The sequence below is a fragment of the Mastigoproctus giganteus genome, chromosome 11 (assembly GCF_048544385.1).
Source record: "Mastigoproctus giganteus isolate SK-2022 chromosome 11, ASM4854438v1, whole genome shotgun sequence".
In the NCBI taxonomy this organism is placed as follows: Eukaryota; Metazoa; Arthropoda; class Arachnida; order Uropygi; family Thelyphonidae; genus Mastigoproctus; species Mastigoproctus giganteus.
The window spans coordinates 24,946,089-24,966,761 of NC_143585.1; the positions used below are offsets into that span (position 1 = coordinate 24,946,089).

The window sequence follows — 20,673 nt, forward strand, 5'->3', positions numbered from 1 at the left end:
GGATATGCTCTGTCTGTGTGTGTGTGTAGCACAGTGGTATCGTTACCATCCTCCCCACACCGGGTGGAAAAGGCCCGGGTTCAAATCCTTTCGATGACGCGAGGAACTTTAATGGGCTTTTTTCACTCAGTGGCTGAGTTATTCGGTCTCACGCGTAGATAGCAAGGTGGTTTTTTTCCCCAGAAACGGGAAATTTTCGTCCAGCAAACAGACAAATCGACCATAGAACACACGCAATAAACAGACATAAGACACATCACGGCAGATGAATTTAATTATTCGGATGGCCTAAATGTAATAGTTTGGTTTTAGTTTGCATATATGCTCTGATCCAGTCGTCTGGTTATTACAATTTGGCATTTGTCCAACTCGCTTAAGTCCGCTGCCTTTTCCATCTGAAGAACAAGAGTAACACTGAATAACGGAGCTCAGTATCAGGTGTTTTTTATACCGTGTCCCTCCGTGTTTACAGACAATAAACACTGAGCAACGTGGCCTTTGTCGCCGATGCCCCTAAAAACCCAACAACAAATAACCAATATATCTGCATGATATAACAATTCTCAAGTTGTTATATGATGCGATATCAATTCGTATCACAACAAAAACCGAGTATATATGAACGCTTATTTATATAAAAATGCGTGCTGTGAAAAAGCGTTAAACGAGAAATTATACTACCCACTGAATTACTCAAAACAAACGTACAAGTATGTCAAACTGTTATAAAATAACAGCCGACCGGGCTAGCCATGTGGGTAAAGTGCCTGCCTGGCAACCCCAAGGGCGCGGGTTCGATTCCCGCTATGGCTTGGATCAAAGTACTGCAAAAACGTTGGGAGGTGCATTATGGCCACAGAAGCCTATGCGCCAACAACTACAAAAAAAAAATAATAATAACAACCAACCAGATTGTCATTTTATCCCGAAGTTTCCTATTCAATTATACACCGGACTTGCGATCTTTTAACTGTATAAGGATTTTTTCTTGGATTGCTGGATTCGGCTAATTTGTTTTAAAATATGCGACAGGCAACTAAAGACAAAAGGCGTCAATATATTTTTTACAAATTTCGCGCATTCCACGATTGTTTTTGGCTATTTTGATCCCTTGCGCCACTGTTGGTAGAATCTCCGTCCTGAACACAACGGGTTGAAAAGACCTGAGCTGGAATCCCGTCAATGACGCGAGAAATATTTTGGGTCTTTTTCATAATGTGGCTGAGTTCGTCGGTCTCAGGCAAGGACTGCATTGATTTTTTCTTCCAAAATTCTGGTTTTTCATCCAGCAAACAGCAAATCGACCACAGAACACATGCAATATTTACAGATTTATTATATATAGGGTGCAATATGGCCCAAGTTGCTGGTGCGCCTAAAACTCTAGAGCAAGCAAGCCTATTTTGAGGGATCAAAAACCTGTAAACCCTACTCACCCAAGACCGACTACTTCTGCAATAATGTAAAACACAATCGTGTGCATATATCGTCCATACCACACATCGTGTATTACTCATGTCATCATATTTACACAAATAGTTTGCACATTATGCGATCCTAATTGTTTGGAAGCAGCTGTTTGAAGTGTTCAAAGCGTTACTGAGAACATTCGTTGTTTATGTTTGTTTGTTGTTGTAAGATTTTAGGCTCAATTTGGCCATATTGCGCCATATATAATTTGCCAGTAAACTGAATGTGTTCTGTGGTCGATTTGCTGTTCGCTGTGCAAAAAACTCGAGGAGAAAAAGATCACGCTGTCTACGCCTGAGACCGACTAACTCAGCCACGTTATGTAAAATACCCATAAAAATTCCTCGCATCATTGAAGAGATTCAAGCTCCGGTCTTTTCTACCCAGTGTGGGGAGGTCGAAGATCATACCAACTGTGCCACCCACGAGGGTTATGTTGTTTATGCTCTTTTTGTACTATGTGCATGTATACGCAGTTAAAGCAATGAATAAATATAAATATTCAGTATTAAAGCATTATCTATTTTTAACTTCATTTATTCTTATAAATCTCTCTGTCTCTTTTTTTCTCTAGCTTCCCCCGCACTTACAATTTAATCCCTCATGAATATTTATCTCATTTCTCTTGTAATCTTCACAGTCTATGCGTCTTATCTACTCCTTACTTAACTGTTTCTAAGGGGGTTTTCTAATGATTTCATCACATGTAACAAAACGAACTTTGTACCGCTTGTGAAGGTTATACACGTGACAGCAAACGTATAAAGGCGGGTAAGGAGTTGCCATCGCATTGTGGTTTCTGCATATTCCGAAATGGAAGCAAACAAAAAGATCCAAAAAGAGTTGGAGGCTGAGAGCAGTTTCAAAGATCAGGCGATATGGGGTAAGTCTACCTTTCCACTTACCATTAATAGAAATTTTTTATTAACTTAAATTCCATTTGTTGCATAATATCACAACACAAAATTTAAACCTGATAGGCTATTAAAACTAATATTAGCAAATACGTTTCGATTTTTCATATAGTCGCCTTAATCATGGGTGACAATATTTTGTTATACCCGCGATTTATATAATAATTCTCGATTTATAAATTTTAAAGAAATTTATAAATCGCGGTTATTTCCAATAAGAGATAATTACAATTTAAAGCACTGTTATATCGCGATTTATAAACATTACTTTTATGAACAGCACCATGTTCGGGAACCGATGACAGTTTCTTGGTCACGTATCCATGGATACAGTCCTCGCAAGTAGCACCGTGGTTATAATCACCGTGCTTCCCATACCGGATGGTTAAAATGCTGTCAATGATGCGAGGAACTTTTAGGAGGTTTTTCTGCTCTGTGGCTGAGTTAGTCAGTCTCAGACGAGGATGGAAAAGGTTTTTTCTTCTGGAATTCGGGTTTTTGGTCCGGCAAAACAGGAAAACTGACCAGAGAAATCATGCAATTTATGGGCATAATACACGTGAGTGGATGAGATTATTCTTGGGTAACTCCAATATGACAGTTTTTTTTTTTTTTTCCCCTCATGAATATATCTACAGAAAAGCCATTCAGCTGAAAGCAGCCATGCAATAGGAAATGCGGAAATTTTATAAATAGGAATCGCTGATTAAATAAAACTTATATTTATACTAAGGACAGCCATACGCAAATATGAATCGACTTTACTGCTTACCTCTGGATTAGATCAAGGAATTTAGGGAGATTTTGGGAACCACCTCTCCCAGATAAAACGTTTACCTTAGGATTTTGGACTTTTACAAAATTAATAGTTATTCAAAAGAAAAATGACGATTGCAACAAAGTAAAATAGGATGCCTAGATCTAATTGAATTTTGGTGAGACACCTAAACGTAGAATTTTCTGCCTTTTGACTTTTTTGCAATTTATTCCTGGTTTAACACTTCCCAATGAATCTTTGCAGCTATCCAAAATTCACTGCACTCTCCTTTTCTGGCGTGTTTCATATCGATTTTTAAACAATGTGTACTTTCTGGTTGTATACGAGATCAATCTTCTTCTTCTTCTTCTTTGTCTTCGCCTTTTCCCACGTTATATGGGGGTCGGCATTCAATGTTCCCAATTCACACTTTACATCCTCTTCTTCTCCTCTAGTTGGATTAACTTCTTAACCGGAACACATCTATACAAGATCAATCAACCAACTCTAATAATCTATATCAGAAGGGTAATATCTCATTGAAATACGTGGATTTTTTCTTTTTTCTTTTCGGGAATTAAAAAAGGCCAACGGATTGATTACTAAATCGTGAAATCCACTTCTCTGCTAGTCTCATAAATCTCTTGTCGCAAATAAAACCAAATCACGTAATTTTTCCAAAATATATTTAAAGAACTCATAAATGAAGATGGATTCTTTGAATATTTTGTAACAATTCCTATTTTGGCCATTTGCATCTCCAAGAATCAACTCTAACAGGAAAGATACGAAACTCCTGAATAGGAACAGTGATTTTTTTCTCTGGACTAGGTTTCGATAGCATATCTAATAACTTCCTCTCGCCATCAGCAAGGATTACTGATGATCCTACTGATGATGATTTCGATCACAAATACGTGTAGTGATAGAATCGCCAATAAAAATTAATCTTGGAGAATATTGATTATATGAATCACATAATTCTTCTTCTTGCAGTCACATAGTTCCTGAGGAGCTGTTGTGGCCACCAACAAATTCCTCTAACTGCATCGATCATGTGCTCTACGAGCGGCATCGCAAAGTGTCATGCCCAGAAGTTCACTGATCCCATCCTTCCACCTAATTGCAGGTATTCTCCTCAATTTTTTCTTCCATTATATTCTTCAACAGAAAGTTTTCCCTTCTTACTATATGTCCAAAAAACTTGAGTTTTCTTTTTTTTTTTTTTGATGCTAGGAAGAAGAATTTTAAGCTTGCCAATTTTATTCAACACCCCACTCATTTGTTCTTCGATCCAAGTAAGAAATACGCAGTATTCTCCTGTAACACCACATTTCAAATGCCTCAATTTTCTTCCTGTCAACTCTTTTCAGATTACATCCTTCACATCCATAAGTGGCAACTGGATAAATTAACGAATCAATGATTCTCAGTTTCGTCGTTAAGGGCAGATCTTGATTTCTCCATAATTTTGTCAGCTCAGTGACCAACGTTTTAGCAGTTGCCTGTCGTCTCTTTACATCGTTTGAGCAATCACTATTTGTATTTATTCTTGGCCCTAAGTAATCAAATTCATCAACTCCTTCAATATCTATCCCATTAACCTTCACTTTACCTGAACAGACATTATTACCAATCACCGTAATTTGAGATATATACACATTCAGAAACAATCCTTTTTTTCTTACTTCCTTCACATCTCTCCTCAGAGTTTGTTTAAAATGATCCTTAGAATTACAAATTAGCACAGTATCATCTGCATAACGAAGGTTGTTTATCTTCAGTCCTCCAGTTTTGATTCCAGTCTCTAAATCTTCCAAAGCTTCACGCATGATATCTTCGGCATAAAGATTAAAAAGGTGAGGTGACAAAATAGAGCCTTGCCTGACACCGTTACCTATTTTGAAAAAGTCCGCCTTTCCAAGTGATAATGCTTTCCAATAAAATGGAATATAAGATTTCATCATCAGCCATTTCCAATCCACTGCAGGATGAAGGCCTCCTCAGCAACTTTCCAGTCCCTTCTGTTTTGTGAAATGACCATCCATTTACTGCCCACGAACTCTTGAATTTCATCTGTCCATCTCCGTTATTGCCTTCCGGTTTTCTTTTACTCCTCCTGGGTACCATTCTGTTATTTCCTTAATCTACCTGTCATCATGTCTTCGAGCTATCTGTCCTGCCCAAGTCCATTTCAGTTCTTTAGTTTTGATAAGAATGTCCTTTACTTGAGTTTGCTGCCTAATCCACGTATTTCTCTTCTTATCCAACAGTCTGATTTCTAATATAGTTAGTTCCATTCATCGCTAGGTAGTTTTGAGCTTCTCTTCCATTCTTTTGGTGAGCGTCCAAATTTCACTTCCATAGGTCATGGTGGGGAATATACATTGGTTCATTATCATACATTTCAGACAAATCGGAACATTGCTCCTCAGTATGTGACTATATTTCCTTAATGCTATTCTTCTCTTGACTTTCAGCCATTTATCATTTTTATAGCTAATGACTTGTCAAAGATAAGTATATGAACCAACCTTTTCAATTTCTGCTCCTTCAATAATTATATCCCTTTCTGTGGCATGCTTGTTCATCATTACTTTTGTTTTAACCATATTCGCATTAGTCCGAAGCATAGCTGCTTAAGATTTTCAGCTAATTCTTCGGGATCGTGGCTTATGATCACAATGTCATCTGCAAATCATAAATGGTTTAAATATTCTCCATTCATATTGACTCCTTTCTGCGACCAGGCCAGTCTTCTGAAAGCTTATTCAACGACAGCAATAAACAACTTCGGAGATATTGTGCCCCATTGTCGAACTCCTGTCGACAATGGGGCACAATGAGGCGTTCTCATATGTTTTCTTCAAAATCATAATGTATGGGAGGCGTATGCCTTCTTTCCAATGCCAGAAACATTGCCTTATGCTGCATGGAGTCAAATGCCTTTTCATAATGCACAAATGCCAGGCATAACGGTGTTTTATAAAATACATCATATATGAATATAAACACAAAAAACTGACCTAAAAATAGGTTCTAAGTTTAGTTGTAATAATTTGATTTTGCATGCTCTAAAAGGAAAAATAACTGAAATCAGGCTAACAGGGCCAAGAATGCAAATACTATACTCATATAAACATTATATTCAGAAGCTGTAGCATCATAAAATCCTTATTTCTTTCAGATGCAGTTCCTTGTAGATTCATTCTGACGTTTCTTATATTCTGGGGGATGTGCCTCATGTTTGCCCACAGAGTATGTTTCAACGTCGCAATAGTTGCCATGGTTAACGAATCAGCTCTGGAAATTACTGAAAACAATAAGACCGAAGATGATGGAGACTGTGCTCCACTGTACCAAAATGAAAATGTCACCTCAAGTAACCGAGGGGTAAGTATCATATAATATGGTGAATACTATATAAAATTAACATAAAATACGACGATTCACATACTGACTCAAGGAATATTTAACCAAATTTGACTAATAAGAATGTGGTAAAGCGTTGAAATTGGTGAACTGTAATTAAAGCAATTGAAGAAATATAAAACTGCACATACCAAAGCATTGCAATCACATTTTTACGGAAGAAACACAATACGAATCCAGTTGCTCAAACTATATGAGAATATGCTGTGTCAAATACCTTCTACACATTACCGAAGAAAGCTATTAATCTGCATTTATATGAAGAAACGATGAAATTATTTATACATCGGGGAACTAATGTTTAGAAGTAAACACGAGTGGGTCTCCCGAGAGTAAGATACACATCATTTGAAAAAGGGTTTGGGTTTAAAGTTCCTCTCTTTGAGAGGAACTTTAATAGTCTTTTCAAACCAAGGAGACCTCGACATGTAGTTCGCTCCTGCAGTTGAATCTGGGTGAGATTCACTGCTTAATCCAATCTTTTTCACACTGTAGCCAAGTTAATCGCAATTTTTTAAATCTTGCAAGATTGGATTTCATCCTGAAAAATAAATACGCCCAATTTAAAACACAAACACTAACACATCCTGATCTTGGTTTCCTCAGAGCAAATTCAAAACAACAGATCCATAGAACGTGCCCATTCCATTAGTCATGATCTTGGTTACCGTAAATTCGAAGCACAATGCATTCCACGGTTACTGAAGAAAGAGCGGAACTTCGGTTTGAGATTTTCATGTAAAACACTTTTTATGCTATCATGAAGAGAACTGAATTTTTGAATAAAGTTTAGAAAGGTCTTAGTGCAACCATTTCGATCCTGAGTCTAAGCTTTCCAGTGTGCAGTGGAAGCATCCTCAGACTCCAGGAGCGAAAAAAATGTCTATCTGAGATTTTTGCAGTAAACGTTATACCAATCATTTTCTTTTACCACCGCGGTCTATTGTTTTTTGAATTCAAAGAACCCGATGTCAACAGTAACTCGGAATGATATACTGAAACTTTGAACAACCTGCTTCTCAATATCAAAAACCAGTTATCTGGACAACTTGATAGAATGAATCATCCTACTTCATGATGACGCATGTCCAGTTTTAGCAACTAATCAGTCTTTGCTTCAAAGAATCACTCAAACACCGTACGTGCCGTACAGATTTGTCATAAATGGGAGTTTCGTGTTTTTGAATGGCTGAAAATAAAAAAAAGCGCTTTAAAAGGACAGTGTAATCAACCTCGAAGAAAAGTTTGGAGGTTCCACCAACACGCGAAGAAAAGTAGACATGGATTGATTGAGCACTTGGCCTCTATTGTGTTTGTCATTCGGAAACTAGAAAATCTGTTCACAGTTCTGAGCTGCCTGAAGGTCTTTAGCGTAAGAAACAAACAGGAACGATCGCTCAATCATTCTGACACCATCCATAATGACCAATGTGCACATGACCTTAACCACTATTTTCGCGTTAATTTTGCTCTGCTAAAAAGAAAAAATATTGAAATCACAATATTTCTATTACTAAGATATAATTAATTTCACTTATTAATATAACGATTTCTTTAAATAGTTATTTTCTGTTTTCTTCAATGAGCAATGATCTCTTTGTTTTTCTCAAGGGGAACTATGCCTGGACTCCATCGATACAAGGTCTCATCCTTGGAGCTTACTTCTATGGTTACGTGTTCACTCAGATCATAGGAGGTAGACTAGCAGATTACGTTGGTCCAAAATGGCTCTTTGGGATTGGAACATTTTTCTCCACTGCTCTTACATTCCTGACTCCCACTTTGGCTGACTGCGGTGTTATAGTGATGTTTATAACCAGATTTGTTCTTGGACTCGTGCACGTAAGTACCTAGCTCAATTAATAAATCTTTATATTGTAAATTATTTTTCATTATGCGTCAGAGCAGCTAAGGCCATGGAGAAACAGTATATCGTGTCTGTTGATCAGTTTGCCTTTTTTTCTGGATGAAAAACCCCGGTTTCAGGGAAATAAACTATGCAACCGTGGCCTGAGACTAACTTTTTTTTTAAATTGCTGCCAGAAGTTTACTTGATTGGATCGCATTATTTATTAATTTATTTTTAAAAAGATTGGCATGGTAGTGTTCGTCTTTCCTCAAATATAACGATATTCAAAGTAGTATTTAATATGAGACTTCATATCAACTTTCCATCCAGCTTGTAATTGTAATGCACAATCTCCTTTTATAGTATACTGTAAAAGCAATTATAGCAAATTTATTTATGTTTGTTGTTAATCCAAGGCTCTAAATCCAGTGGTTATTTTTTTTCCAGTTTGTTCCATTACGTTCTTTATACTGTTCATGGTCCTATATCGTTCCCATGAGTTAACAAACCTACACTGTGCTGCCACTTTATTAGGTACACCTACCTACTACATGTTGAGCCTCCTTTAGCCTTCAAAACAGCTAGAATTCGTCTAGGCATGGATTGAACAAGATCCTGAAAACGTTGTGCAGGAATGGAGTACCATGCAGACATGAGTGTGTCACGTAGTTCCTTGAGATTCAACGGAGGTGTAGGCCTGCAGCGAACAGCCCTTTCCAGCTCATCCCAAAGATGTTCAATAGGATTGAGATCCAGGGACTGAGCGGGCCACTGCAACAAAGAAAAGTCATAGTCATGTTCCTGGAACCATTCCGTAGTGATTCGAGCTTTGTGCACCGACGCATTATCCTGCTGGAAGTAACCATCTGACTGAGGATAAACTGTCAACATGAACGGATGCACTTGGTCAGCAACGATATTTAGGTACGATGTGGCATTCAGACGGGTATCTATGGGTACAACGGACCCAACGTGTGCCAAGAAAACATTCCCCACACCATAACACTGGCCCCGCCACCTTGCGCAGTAGTGGTCAGACATGGCGGGTCCATGGATTCATGTTGTTTTTGCCAAATTATGAGCCTTCCATCAACATGATGCTCCAGGAACTTCGACTCGTTAGATCAAGCAACTGTTTTCCAATCCTCGATAATCCAGTGCTGGTGTTGCTGTGCCCACAGGAGGCGTGCTCTCTTGTTCTTCATTGATAACGAAGGTGAGAGATGTGGCTGTCGGCTGTTGTAGCCCATTCGCGACAAAGTGGCACTGGTGGTTCATTGCGATATTTTGTTCTGCGCACCAAGGTTGTATTCTGATGTGATGTGCGGCATTGTATCCCGTCTGTTTGCTTGTACAATTCTAGCCATCCTCCTCTGATCTCTCTCATCAGGAAGCGATTTTTTTCCACAGGATGTCGTTGAGAGAATGTTTTCTGTTCGTTGCATCATTCTCGATACACCCTTGAAACAGTGGTGCGTGAAAAGTTCAGGAGAACTGCCTTTTCGGAGATGCTTTGTCCAGCAAGTCTTGCACCTACTACCATGCCACGTTCGAAGTCCGTTAGATCACTCCTTTTCCCCATTCTTGCTACGGTTTGTACGCTTAACTGATACTAGAAAGGTGGTCCTACTGCATTTATATCCACAACTGTGATCATGTGACTTGCAACGTTGTGGGGCAGACCATTTGTGTGCACAACAGGGGTGTAACTAATAAAGTGACAGCACACTGCAAGTTGCTATTGATAGAGTTGTTGGTTGCATTATTTATAAAGAAGGCATTAGTGAGCCTAAAGAAGAGCCCTGAGGAACACCTCTCCTGGTTGTAAGAGGAAGACAAGAATATTTATAATTGTAAATTGTAGCAGTTCTCTCAGTTAAAAAGCTAATGAATCAGTCTTGTACACAGCAGACAGTTCCTGTTGATATGTGTGCTTATTAGATCTATGATGGGAACCGAATCAAAGACTTTGGCTAGATCAACATACATCTGTTTATTAGCGTACATTTTTTTAAAGATCGGTTAATAAGTTTGGGTAGGTGATCTGCGAAGTATAAATCCATTCTGGCATTCATTTCTAAAAATTGCAAGAGACTGATTATGAAATATGAGTTCAATTTCCAGCCAAGAGTTCCGGAAATCTATCTGAAGCAGATACAGGAGAAAGCAGATGAAGGAGAGCCATAGAAGATAGCCAAAGATTGAAGCCTGAAACCATTGAATTTGTTGTTGTAGGGTTTTAGGAGCATCAGTGACCATGGCCATATTGTTCCGTGTATATTGTCTGTAAATTGCTTATGTTCTGAGGTCGATTTTCTGTTTGCTGGATGAAAAACTCGAGCTTCCGGGAAAAAAAACCATGATACCTCCCCTGAGACCGACTAACTCAGCAACATTGTAAAAAAGGCCCATAAAAATTCTTCCTCTCATCGATGGGACTTGCACTCAGGTCTTTTCCACCCCTGTCTTGGGAGGACGGCGATCCTACCAACTGTGCTACCCACGTGGGCGAGTAACCTAAGATTTTTTTTTTTTTTTAATATATTAGGAACAGCTTCTTTATTGAAGGACGATTTTAATTCTTTTCAAATGGGAAATAAACTTTTCTTCAGAACTCGTTTTTGCACTATTGTATAATAGTAAGTTTTGGCGCAGCTCATCGAATACAATTATTTTACAATTTTTTTAAAATTAAAATTTATTACAAAGTTTATTGTTGCAAAAGATTTTTTGCGTATTTTTTTAAATACTTTTATAAATTGTAGCATTTAATAATTTTTTTTTTTTTTTTTTTTTTTTTTTAGGGTTTCAACTATCCCAGTGCTTATACTTTATTCTCCCGGTGGGCCCCCCTACAAGAACGAAGTACAATGTTATCAATATGTGTAATAGGGACGCACTTTGGAACAGTAGTTTCGATGCCTCTAACTGGTTACTTATGCCAATACGGCTTTGCTGGAGGATGGCCTTCGGCCTTTTATGTGCTAGGTAAATAATGATCTATTCAAATTATTATGAACAAGAACAACGCTCACACACAGCTTTTTCCTATGACAGAAACTGACTGAGCGCCCATGCCGAATAATCAATAACTAGACTATAAGCCTTGGCCGTTAGCGTAGACAAGGTGAATCTAGGCACTATTCTTTAGTTATTTTAAGTTTTCAAACTTGTGAAATGATTTAAAACTAATTTACTAAAGATATTATGGAAATTATCGGATAGCTAAACGTCTTATCCGATACAGATATTTTGTAAAGTTATGTTAGCTTTATTTAATGATAATTATCAGTAAGAAACAAGTTTCGCAAAAACTGTATGACGTCTTAGTAATATAAAGATATCATTGACCTCCCGATAACTTTAACTTTACTAATCCATAAAAGGACAGTTAACTACCAGTAAACAAGTCGACAGCATAGTTGACTACATCAATTTAAAAATATTTATGAAAAGATACATGCTATTTAACATATTTCTTTTCTTCTCTTTTTTTTTTTTTCTAATTATGTGACATAATTATTATTCATGTAAATTTGTGATTTACTATTAAATAATTATTTAGCGAAGCTGCATTTTTTTCGTTTTTTTTTTCTTTTTTTTAAATTTAAAAATAACTATAATAATAAATTCTGCATTTAAAGATGCACTAATATTTGCATATTCCCTTTTAGGTGCATGTGGATGCGTCTGGTTTATATTTTGGATTTTGTTAGTGTATAATACTCCAGTTGAGCATCCACGCATATCTAAGCATGAATTATTATACATTCAGAAGAATATACCTAGTGTAACAACTTTGGAAAAGGTTAGCAGAATTACTATTTATTCCTCTAATTGTGATTTATAACTACTTTTTTCTTCATCTTTATATAAAGCGAAATTTAAAAAAAAATAAATAATATATGTAAAATAATTATTTTACATATTATATTTAACATTTTTTAGATTTTATGTTTTACATTAGTTTTTTTATATTTTATGTTTTAGATTATTTTATAATTTTATATTATATTATCTCATATAGATATGCAAATTAGATATGCAATTACCAGGCATAAACAAGCCAGTTTGCTTTAATTTCGCAAAATTTTCTTTGCTTTTTCTTCATGATAAATTATAAAACTAATATAAGCTACGCTTTCTTAAAATCCACATTATTTTATTAAATTATAATAAATTTATTATTTATTTAAACTAAAATTCGTTGTAACAAAAATACGAACTGAAAATTAAAAATCTTACCGGATATTACTTTGAACTCTTGCTGTTGTTGCTAAATGTGGGCTGATTATTACTAATTACTGATATTACTGATAATTTTATAGTTGCAATGATATATAGTAAACTGTGTACTTCGCATTGTAAGCAGAAATTTTGTATTGTAAATAAAGATCGTTTAACTACCTCAAAATTATTTTGAAAAATAAGAATGTTTCATAACCACAACCGACATTTTTTACTAAAAGACGTCTGCTTAGTCGTACTCCAGAGCCATCTATCGAGTCAATATTTCAACATCCGCCATAAAAATACAGAAAATTAATTTAAATGTAATTTAATGCGAATTTAATTGTAATTTAATTAATTGACGCTTAATTAATGTGCAATTAATATTATCCGCTACGTTTTTCTGAATTATTATCACATAGTAAGTAACAGTTATCAAAAAGAGTGTCACTGATGTGACTATATTGATCATCGTAAGATAAATATTTTAAATTCATTCTAATAACTGCCTGTGAACACAGAAAGTTTGTTTTTTTTTATTAAATTTATATTGTAGTTGCATGACATGGCAGGTCATGGTTTAACATTTGGCGTTTTCTATTCTTAGTTCTTAGTCGATAACAAATAAATATATAACATAGCAATGTTGTTAATTGCATCAAAACATCATCCTGCTGTTATTTTAACAGGTTACAGCAACTCCATGGAGTAAAGTATTAACATCAGTTCCCATGTGGGCTGTTTCTATAGCCAAATTTACGGGTGCTTGGAGTTTCATTTGTCTGCAGGCTAAACTACCAGCTTACTTAGAAGATGCCCTTCATTTTCCAATTCAGCAGGTAAGCCCGTACAATATTTTCTCCTGAGTACCTTTTTTGTTAGACCAGTAATAAAAGCTGATTTTTAAAAGAAATTTTAATTTAAAATAAAGCATTAACTTAAAGCAGTGAATTTCAATAAGTCAAATTAATGTGGCAATCATTTTCACATTAACTGAAAATTAATAGTCTGCATATAATTCTATATGAATTACTATCACATAGTAATTCATATTGAATTACTATGTGATATTTTGAATTTATTGAGATATCATTGAGATTAATGTCTACTTATTTAATTTTTACAGAATGGATTGATGAATGCGCTGCCATTCTCTGCCTTATGCATTTCCATAGTCGCATCTGGTTACTTATCCGATTTTCTCAGGAGCCGTGAATTTCTTAGGACTACTACCATTCGCAAATTATTCGAAACATTTGGTGAGTAAATTTTGGCTTTCTACTTATGAGCAATGTTTCTGAAACGTTTGTCGAAATCTTTGACCCTTCTTATACTTATATTCTTACTTACAGCGCTTCTGGGACCTGCTGCTTGTATGATGGCTGTTCCCGAAGTCGGTTGTAATGGCAACATGGTCGTAGTGCTCTTGACTGCTGCCATGGCACTGTTCGGTCTTTGTGGTGGAGGGGATGTTTCGGTTATTGTTGATATGGCTCCCCAATATGCTGGTAAGTAAAAAATATTTTAAATAAAGGAAAATAATGTTTTTTATTAATCTATATATTTTCTAATATATTGATACAAATTCTTGTTCCAATTTTAATTCCAAAAATAGTCAAACAAAAAAAAAATCTTTCATAAAACAGCAACCATTATTAGTATTAGTATTAGTATTAGTAACGGCCGCATGGTGCAAGAAAGCCTATGGCTTATGCTGCACCAGCCAAAAAAAAAAAAAAAATCCGAACAAAACAATGATAAAAACAAAAAAAAAATAAATAAATAAATAACTAAATAATAATAATTAATAAATAAAAAAAAATAAAATAAAAAATAAATAAAAAGGAAATTAAACCTATCATCCTATGTGCTTCCCTTACCCGAAAGTACTATCCAGATGCCCTTTGAATTTCCCCAAACTGTCGGCCTCTACCACCCATGAAGGCAACTTATTCCAGTAATTTATAACTCGCTGGCTAAAATAGAACTTCCTGCAATCCAATCTAAACATTTCCCCCCGTAACTTGAATTTATGTCCCCTAGTTCTAGCATCATTTATAATCTTGAAAATTTTGTCCTCATTCATTTTACTGATGCCTCTCAGAGCCTTAAACACCTCAATCAAATCTCCTCTAAGGTGTCTAGTTTCCAAACTCTGCAACCCACATATTCGAAGTCTTTCTTCATAAGGACGCCCTTTTGCCGATCTCACCAGGCGAGTTACCCTTCTTTGCACCCTTTCAAGAAGCTCGATGTCTTTCTTCAGGTGCGGTCTCCATACTTGAACACAGTATTCCAAGTGTGGTCTAACATAAGCCTTATATAATGGGATTATATCACCATGGACAATATTAAAGAAAATTAGAGCGACTGTTAGAGAAGACCTCTCTTCGACCTCTCTTCTTCAAAGTCCTCATCAATATTGTTGTCCTCATAACTACTAGGCAACTTATTAACATCGTATAAAATTGTAATATTTGCCAATGATATGAAGTTTACTCACGTATTTTAATTTTGTAGAGCAGAATTAGCTGCAACACGTCCTCGATCAAATCACATTTTATCATCCAGTATACCATGAATCTCTCTCTCTCTCTCTCTCTCTCTCTCTCTCTCTCTCTCTCTCTCTCTCTCTCTCTCTCTCTCTCTCTCTCTCTCTCTATCTATATATCTATCTATCTGCATACTTCTAAGTTAAACCCCTGAGGTCAGCGCAACCCATGCTTCCTCACACTACTCTTGAAAATCATTCCTGAGTAACAATATACAAGTTCCATGTTCTTTCCAGGCTCAACCGAAATATAAATTCACAAAATTTTCCATATTACTCCTTCAAATAATAATACTTTAAAATTTAGCCCAATCAACAGACTATCATCAGTAGCCATCAAGGATAACATAGATTTTCTAAGAATGGATAGCAATCTGCAAAAAAGATGCCGTCATTGCTTTCCTTTGTGGACTTTCTACTGAACATTTCTTTTAAGTTGGACCAAGAGAGACCTATAAAAAATTCAGTTTCACTTTCAAGGAACAAGAGACTACAGCTTTCTACAGCAGTTTTCCTATTATTTGTTACGTGACCTCAATACTCAATATTTTTAAATGGTAGGCTTAGTAAAAAATGGAAACGAAACCGTTTTGGATTTTGCTAATTATTTTCGAAACATAAACTTTAACACATTTCCTTTAAAGTTGATGTATTTATTTATTAATATAAACAGATTTATCCTTTAAAATCTGAATAATTAGCTTGTTACTTGTTTAATATATGAAAAGATATATGATTTTAAGAAGATTGAGTATTTATTTATAAATATAAACAGATTTATCCTTTAAAATCTGAATAATTAGCTTGTTACTTGTTTAATGTATGAAAAGATATATGATTTTAAGAAGATTGAGGCATTTCATTTACAAAAAATTTTATTAAAGAAAGAACCATGTAATTACCAGTTGTGTTAACTCAAGGTTGAGGTGTGGCAGCGTAGCAAGTTCTGATATAGTTTAGGGGTTGAAACAGATAATATAGCGCCGTTTCTTCATTAAAACGTTAGATTATGTACCTGGTTTCCTTGGAAATGAACATACACCACAAACGTACACCACAATTAACATACACCACAAACGTGCTATTAAATCCAAGCTCTTTTATTTATTTATTTTTCTCATAATGTAATGAGTACTCATATATAAATGTTTGTTTTCATTTGACAACATTATTTCTCTTTTATTTCCTTTAGGAAAAATATTTGGTGTTTCGAATGCCTTTGCAAGTGTTCCAGGAATCATTTCTCCGTACGTGGCTGGAGTGTTCCTTGATGGACATGTAAGTCAATATATTATTGAGGTTAATGTGGACATTAATGATTACCTGGTGTTACAGGTACATTTGTTACTTTCAAAAGTATTCAGACACCTCCTACTGGCACAAGTGAAATAATGGCAAATGACGCAGGGAAGTAAGCTTATACAGTATTAGCTAAAAAACAATTCTTCAAACATCACCTGTTCATCATCTCTTAAAATTTCAGGAATGAAGGGCCTAATTCCTTATAAAATTATTCAAACTACCCACTTTAACAACACCATATGGAAGTTTGTTCCAACAATTCGCTCACTCGTTGGCTGAAAGCAATTTCCGCCTATCTATATATTCTGAAGCCATCCTTTTTAAATTTGTGCCCTCCCTTATGTATGATGGCTGAGCATGAGGAAGAATGTTATCAACGTTCAGCTTACTCGACTCATTCAAAGCCTTAAACATTTCAGTGAAATGCCCTCGCAAGCGTCTTGTTTCCAGAAGTTACAATTTTCAGAAGTGAAGTAGTAGTAGTAGTAGTAATCGTGGCATGTGATGCAAGAAAGCAAGCGTATGAGCTTATGTGGCATCAGCCAAAAAAAAAAAAAAAAAATTTACACAACCATTCCCTCTAAATGTTTGTCCAGTTCCTCCTCAAATTTATTTAACCTATCAACTTCGTAATCTGAACAAGTGGAAGAATCCCATCAGAATTCAGGGTGTTCAACCCATTCAAAGCCTTATACACCTCAATCAGATCACCCCGCAAGTGCCTAGTCTCCAGCCTCTGCAATTTGCTGCACTCTTGGTAAGAGGATACCTTCATTCCCCTCACCAACCTTGTTGCCCTTCTCTGTACACACTCAAGCAAATCTACATTGTTCCTAAAATGAGGCCTCCAGACCTGTACGCACTACTCAAGACGTGGCCTGACCATTGCCTTATACAGAGGGACAATCACCTCCTTTTCCCTGCTAGCAAAATTCTTGTATATCATTGACAAAATTGACAAATGACAGACTTCATATCTGACTGCACAATTACTCCCAGGTCTTTTTCAATTTATACCACTATGGATCAATATGGATCAAAGTGAAAAGCTTACAGTGTTTTGAGGCCCTCTTGGTTTGCACAATTGGTAGAAAAGACCTGAATTCGAATCCCATGAGGAATTTTTTTTATAGGCCATTTTTTTTCACAATGGCTGAGTTTGTCGGTCTCAGGCGAGGGTGGCGCGGGCGACTTTTTCTCCCGGAAACTCGAATTTTAAGTCCGACATACAACAAATCGACCACAGTAGACACGCGATTAACAGACATATACGGCGCAATATGGCCTAAGTTGCCTATACACCTAAAACCCTACAACAACCAACTAACACCACGTATTACATTTATTTTGCATCCTGTATTTTATTTCATTATGTTTAATTTTTATATTTTATATTATAAATTAATTAATTTACTTTTATTTGACTTTAAGAAAACATCTGTGTACATCCTAATTCATTTTTCCTCACTTCTGAATAGCATGGCAGTATCGGACAATGGAGCTACGTCTTCTACACTTCTGTAGGCCTTTATCTATTTGGTGCGCTGGTGTTTCTCTTCTTTGGATCAGCTGAACCACAATCTTGGGCTGAATCAGAAACAAACAACAACAACAACACAATCCTGTCCACAGAGGAAAAAAAATTATCACAGATCAATACCCTACAGCTGAAGGTATCCGTCATCGACATAGAGGAAGAGTGTGAGGTGTGAACTGCCCAGCAATTTATTCTCCTGGAACTTGTCAACTGCACTGAGAACAAAAATAGCAGGTTGGGAGTGTCACAAGGCTATATTTTATTCGAACTGAAACTGTAACGTTCTTGCATGTTATATGCGATTCCTCCTGAAAGAGATCAATGAGGCTTAAAAAGAAGTGTTTGTTCTTTCAGCGCATATCTTTGTAATTGTGTGTAAATATTATTTATTTATTTTATGTATATATTGACGTCATTTGTAATTATATAATAGCAATAAAAATACAGCTCAATCCACGTTTTTGTATTAAGTGATAAGATTTTTTAATAATATAATTTTGTACTATTTATAAAAATAAATTATTTCTTGCGAGTATATCTCAGAATCCATACTGAATTGAACTTCTAATATTCACAATTTCTTGAGAAGTTTGGTTGTAGGGTTTGAGGCGCATCACCAGCTTAGCAATAATATGTCTGTAGATTGCTTCTGTTCTGTGGTTGAGTTATTGTTTACTAGGCCCTCGTGGGTAGCACAGTTAGTACAATCGCTGTCCTCCCCACAACGGGTGGAAAAGACCTGAGTTCGAGTCCCGTTGATGAAGGGAGGAATCTTTATGGGCCTTTTTCACAAGATGGCTGAGTTAGTCGGTCTCAGACGAGGTAGCATGGTTTTTTTCTCTCGGAAACTCGCATTTTTCGTCCAGCAAACAGAAGATCGACCAAAGAACACGTGCAATTAACAGACAATATACACGGAGCAATATGGCCTTGGTCGCCGATGCTCCTAAAACGACAGCTGATTTCTGGACGAAAAAAAGCGGTATTTCCGGGAAGAAAAATCATGCTACTTGCCTGAGACCGACTAATTAGGAGATATGCTAATCTGAAAGTAGTGTCACCTCTCAGTATCTTTATAGTAATTTCTGAATACTAAAAATATATTATATAACCAAAATTAATCAAAAAACCTTCGTGTTTCAAAGAACCTTTTATTGATGGAAGATTTAATAACGTGTGATCGCCTTCTGCTTTGTATCTTCATCGGTAGACTTGATGAAAGAGAACATTAAACCAGCTGAAAATCTACGCAAGCTATGGGTAAGAGATCCTATCACGTGTGAATGTTGACAAGTGCAATAAATTTTCAGATCACGAAGCAGTTGTCAGTCTACTGCTGTCACCAACGAAATCACTCTTAGCTTCACAATGCGTGACATTGCATCGAATGTCGACATAAACATTATAAGTGAGGAAACAATTTTTCGTGGCAACTTGCAAGGTCGTGGCCAATATCATTTGGAATGCAGAAATACTACAGCATCTAGGACAACAATACTGACAAATCCTGATGATCCTGATTACGAATTTACCCTTCCTCAACTCCAAGTTATTTTTTTTTCGTTCAGACTTATAGTTCTACTTTGCCACCTGGAAGATAAGAACTCCAAAAGACAAAGCACTCAAAAACTGAAATTTTTCTACGTTGCAGTTATCATTGTCATATTTTTGATGGTGCTTGGACCGTTGGTGAGAACTTGGTCAAAGATATTTGACCTCCGTTTACTTCTCTAACGTCTCTAAATAAATAGCAAGCATCCATTCAAGAAACTAGTACCGCTTTATGTACTGCATATAACGTTCTTTAAACTATAAGAGGGAAATTAAAGTCGTCCATAACGATGCACTTCACATGCTATTACTTGCTCATGCAAGTTACCTAAAGAAATTTTTCATTGCACTTTTTGGAGTCGCTTGGCCTATAGAAAACCCCCACTATTATCTTACGCCAATCATCTGACACCAAATGGGCTCAACAGCTCTCTGGATCAGACTATGGGAATCATCTGGCTGCTCCAAACAGTTGTTGATAAGCAGCATAACTCCACTACCTCTTCGTTCCTCCTTATCTCTCTTGACCATGCTGTACTCAACAAAATGAAATTCGTCATCCACTATCTCAGAGATCGCATATTCTTGGAGAAACAGAAAAAGCTGAATATACTTCACTTAGTGGTGACACACCAGAAAATTCCGCATATACAAGTGCTGCCCACGTGCACTTTTGATTTTGATGCCCCTATTATACATCGTATTTATGCGTGGTTGATAATTATTATTAGTATTAGAACTGGAAAATGAGGCAAGGAAGCAAGCTTATGCAAAATTAGCCAAAAACAAAAAATAAACTCCCAGCTTCATCTGTCCATCTCCTCTAATAATATGTCTAATTCTTTCATAAATTTATTCAAATTACCACTAGAACGACACCAGATAGCAGTTTGTTCCAACAATCAGTTACTCTCTGGTCGAAAGCAAATTTTCACACATCTATCATGCATCTCTGTTTTTTCACTATCAATTTATGTCCCCTTGTGTGCGTTGTCTGAGAAAGGTTGGTTGGTTGGTTGGTTGGTTGGTTGTAGGGTTTTAAGCAGCAACTTAAGCCACACTGTGCTGTATGTAATATGT

The 20,673-nt window shown here is 36.2% G+C and overlaps 1 protein-coding gene across 1 annotated transcript; it reads left to right on the top strand.

Moving 5' to 3' along the window:
- The first annotated feature begins 2,283 nt into the window (after nt 1-2,283).
- LOC150077811 (sialin-like) lies at nt 2,284-18,217 on the top strand. Its single transcript, XM_090384366.1, has 10 exons — nt 2,284-2,353; nt 6,329-6,534; nt 8,185-8,415; nt 11,227-11,410; nt 12,097-12,230; nt 13,342-13,491; nt 13,779-13,911; nt 14,005-14,160; nt 16,396-16,481; nt 17,984-18,217. The coding sequence occupies exons 1-10, from the start codon at nt 2,284-2,286 to the stop codon at nt 18,215-18,217; spliced, it is 1,584 nt and encodes a 527-aa protein (XP_090240492.1).
- Nucleotides 18,218-20,673: the final 2,456 nt, after the last annotated feature.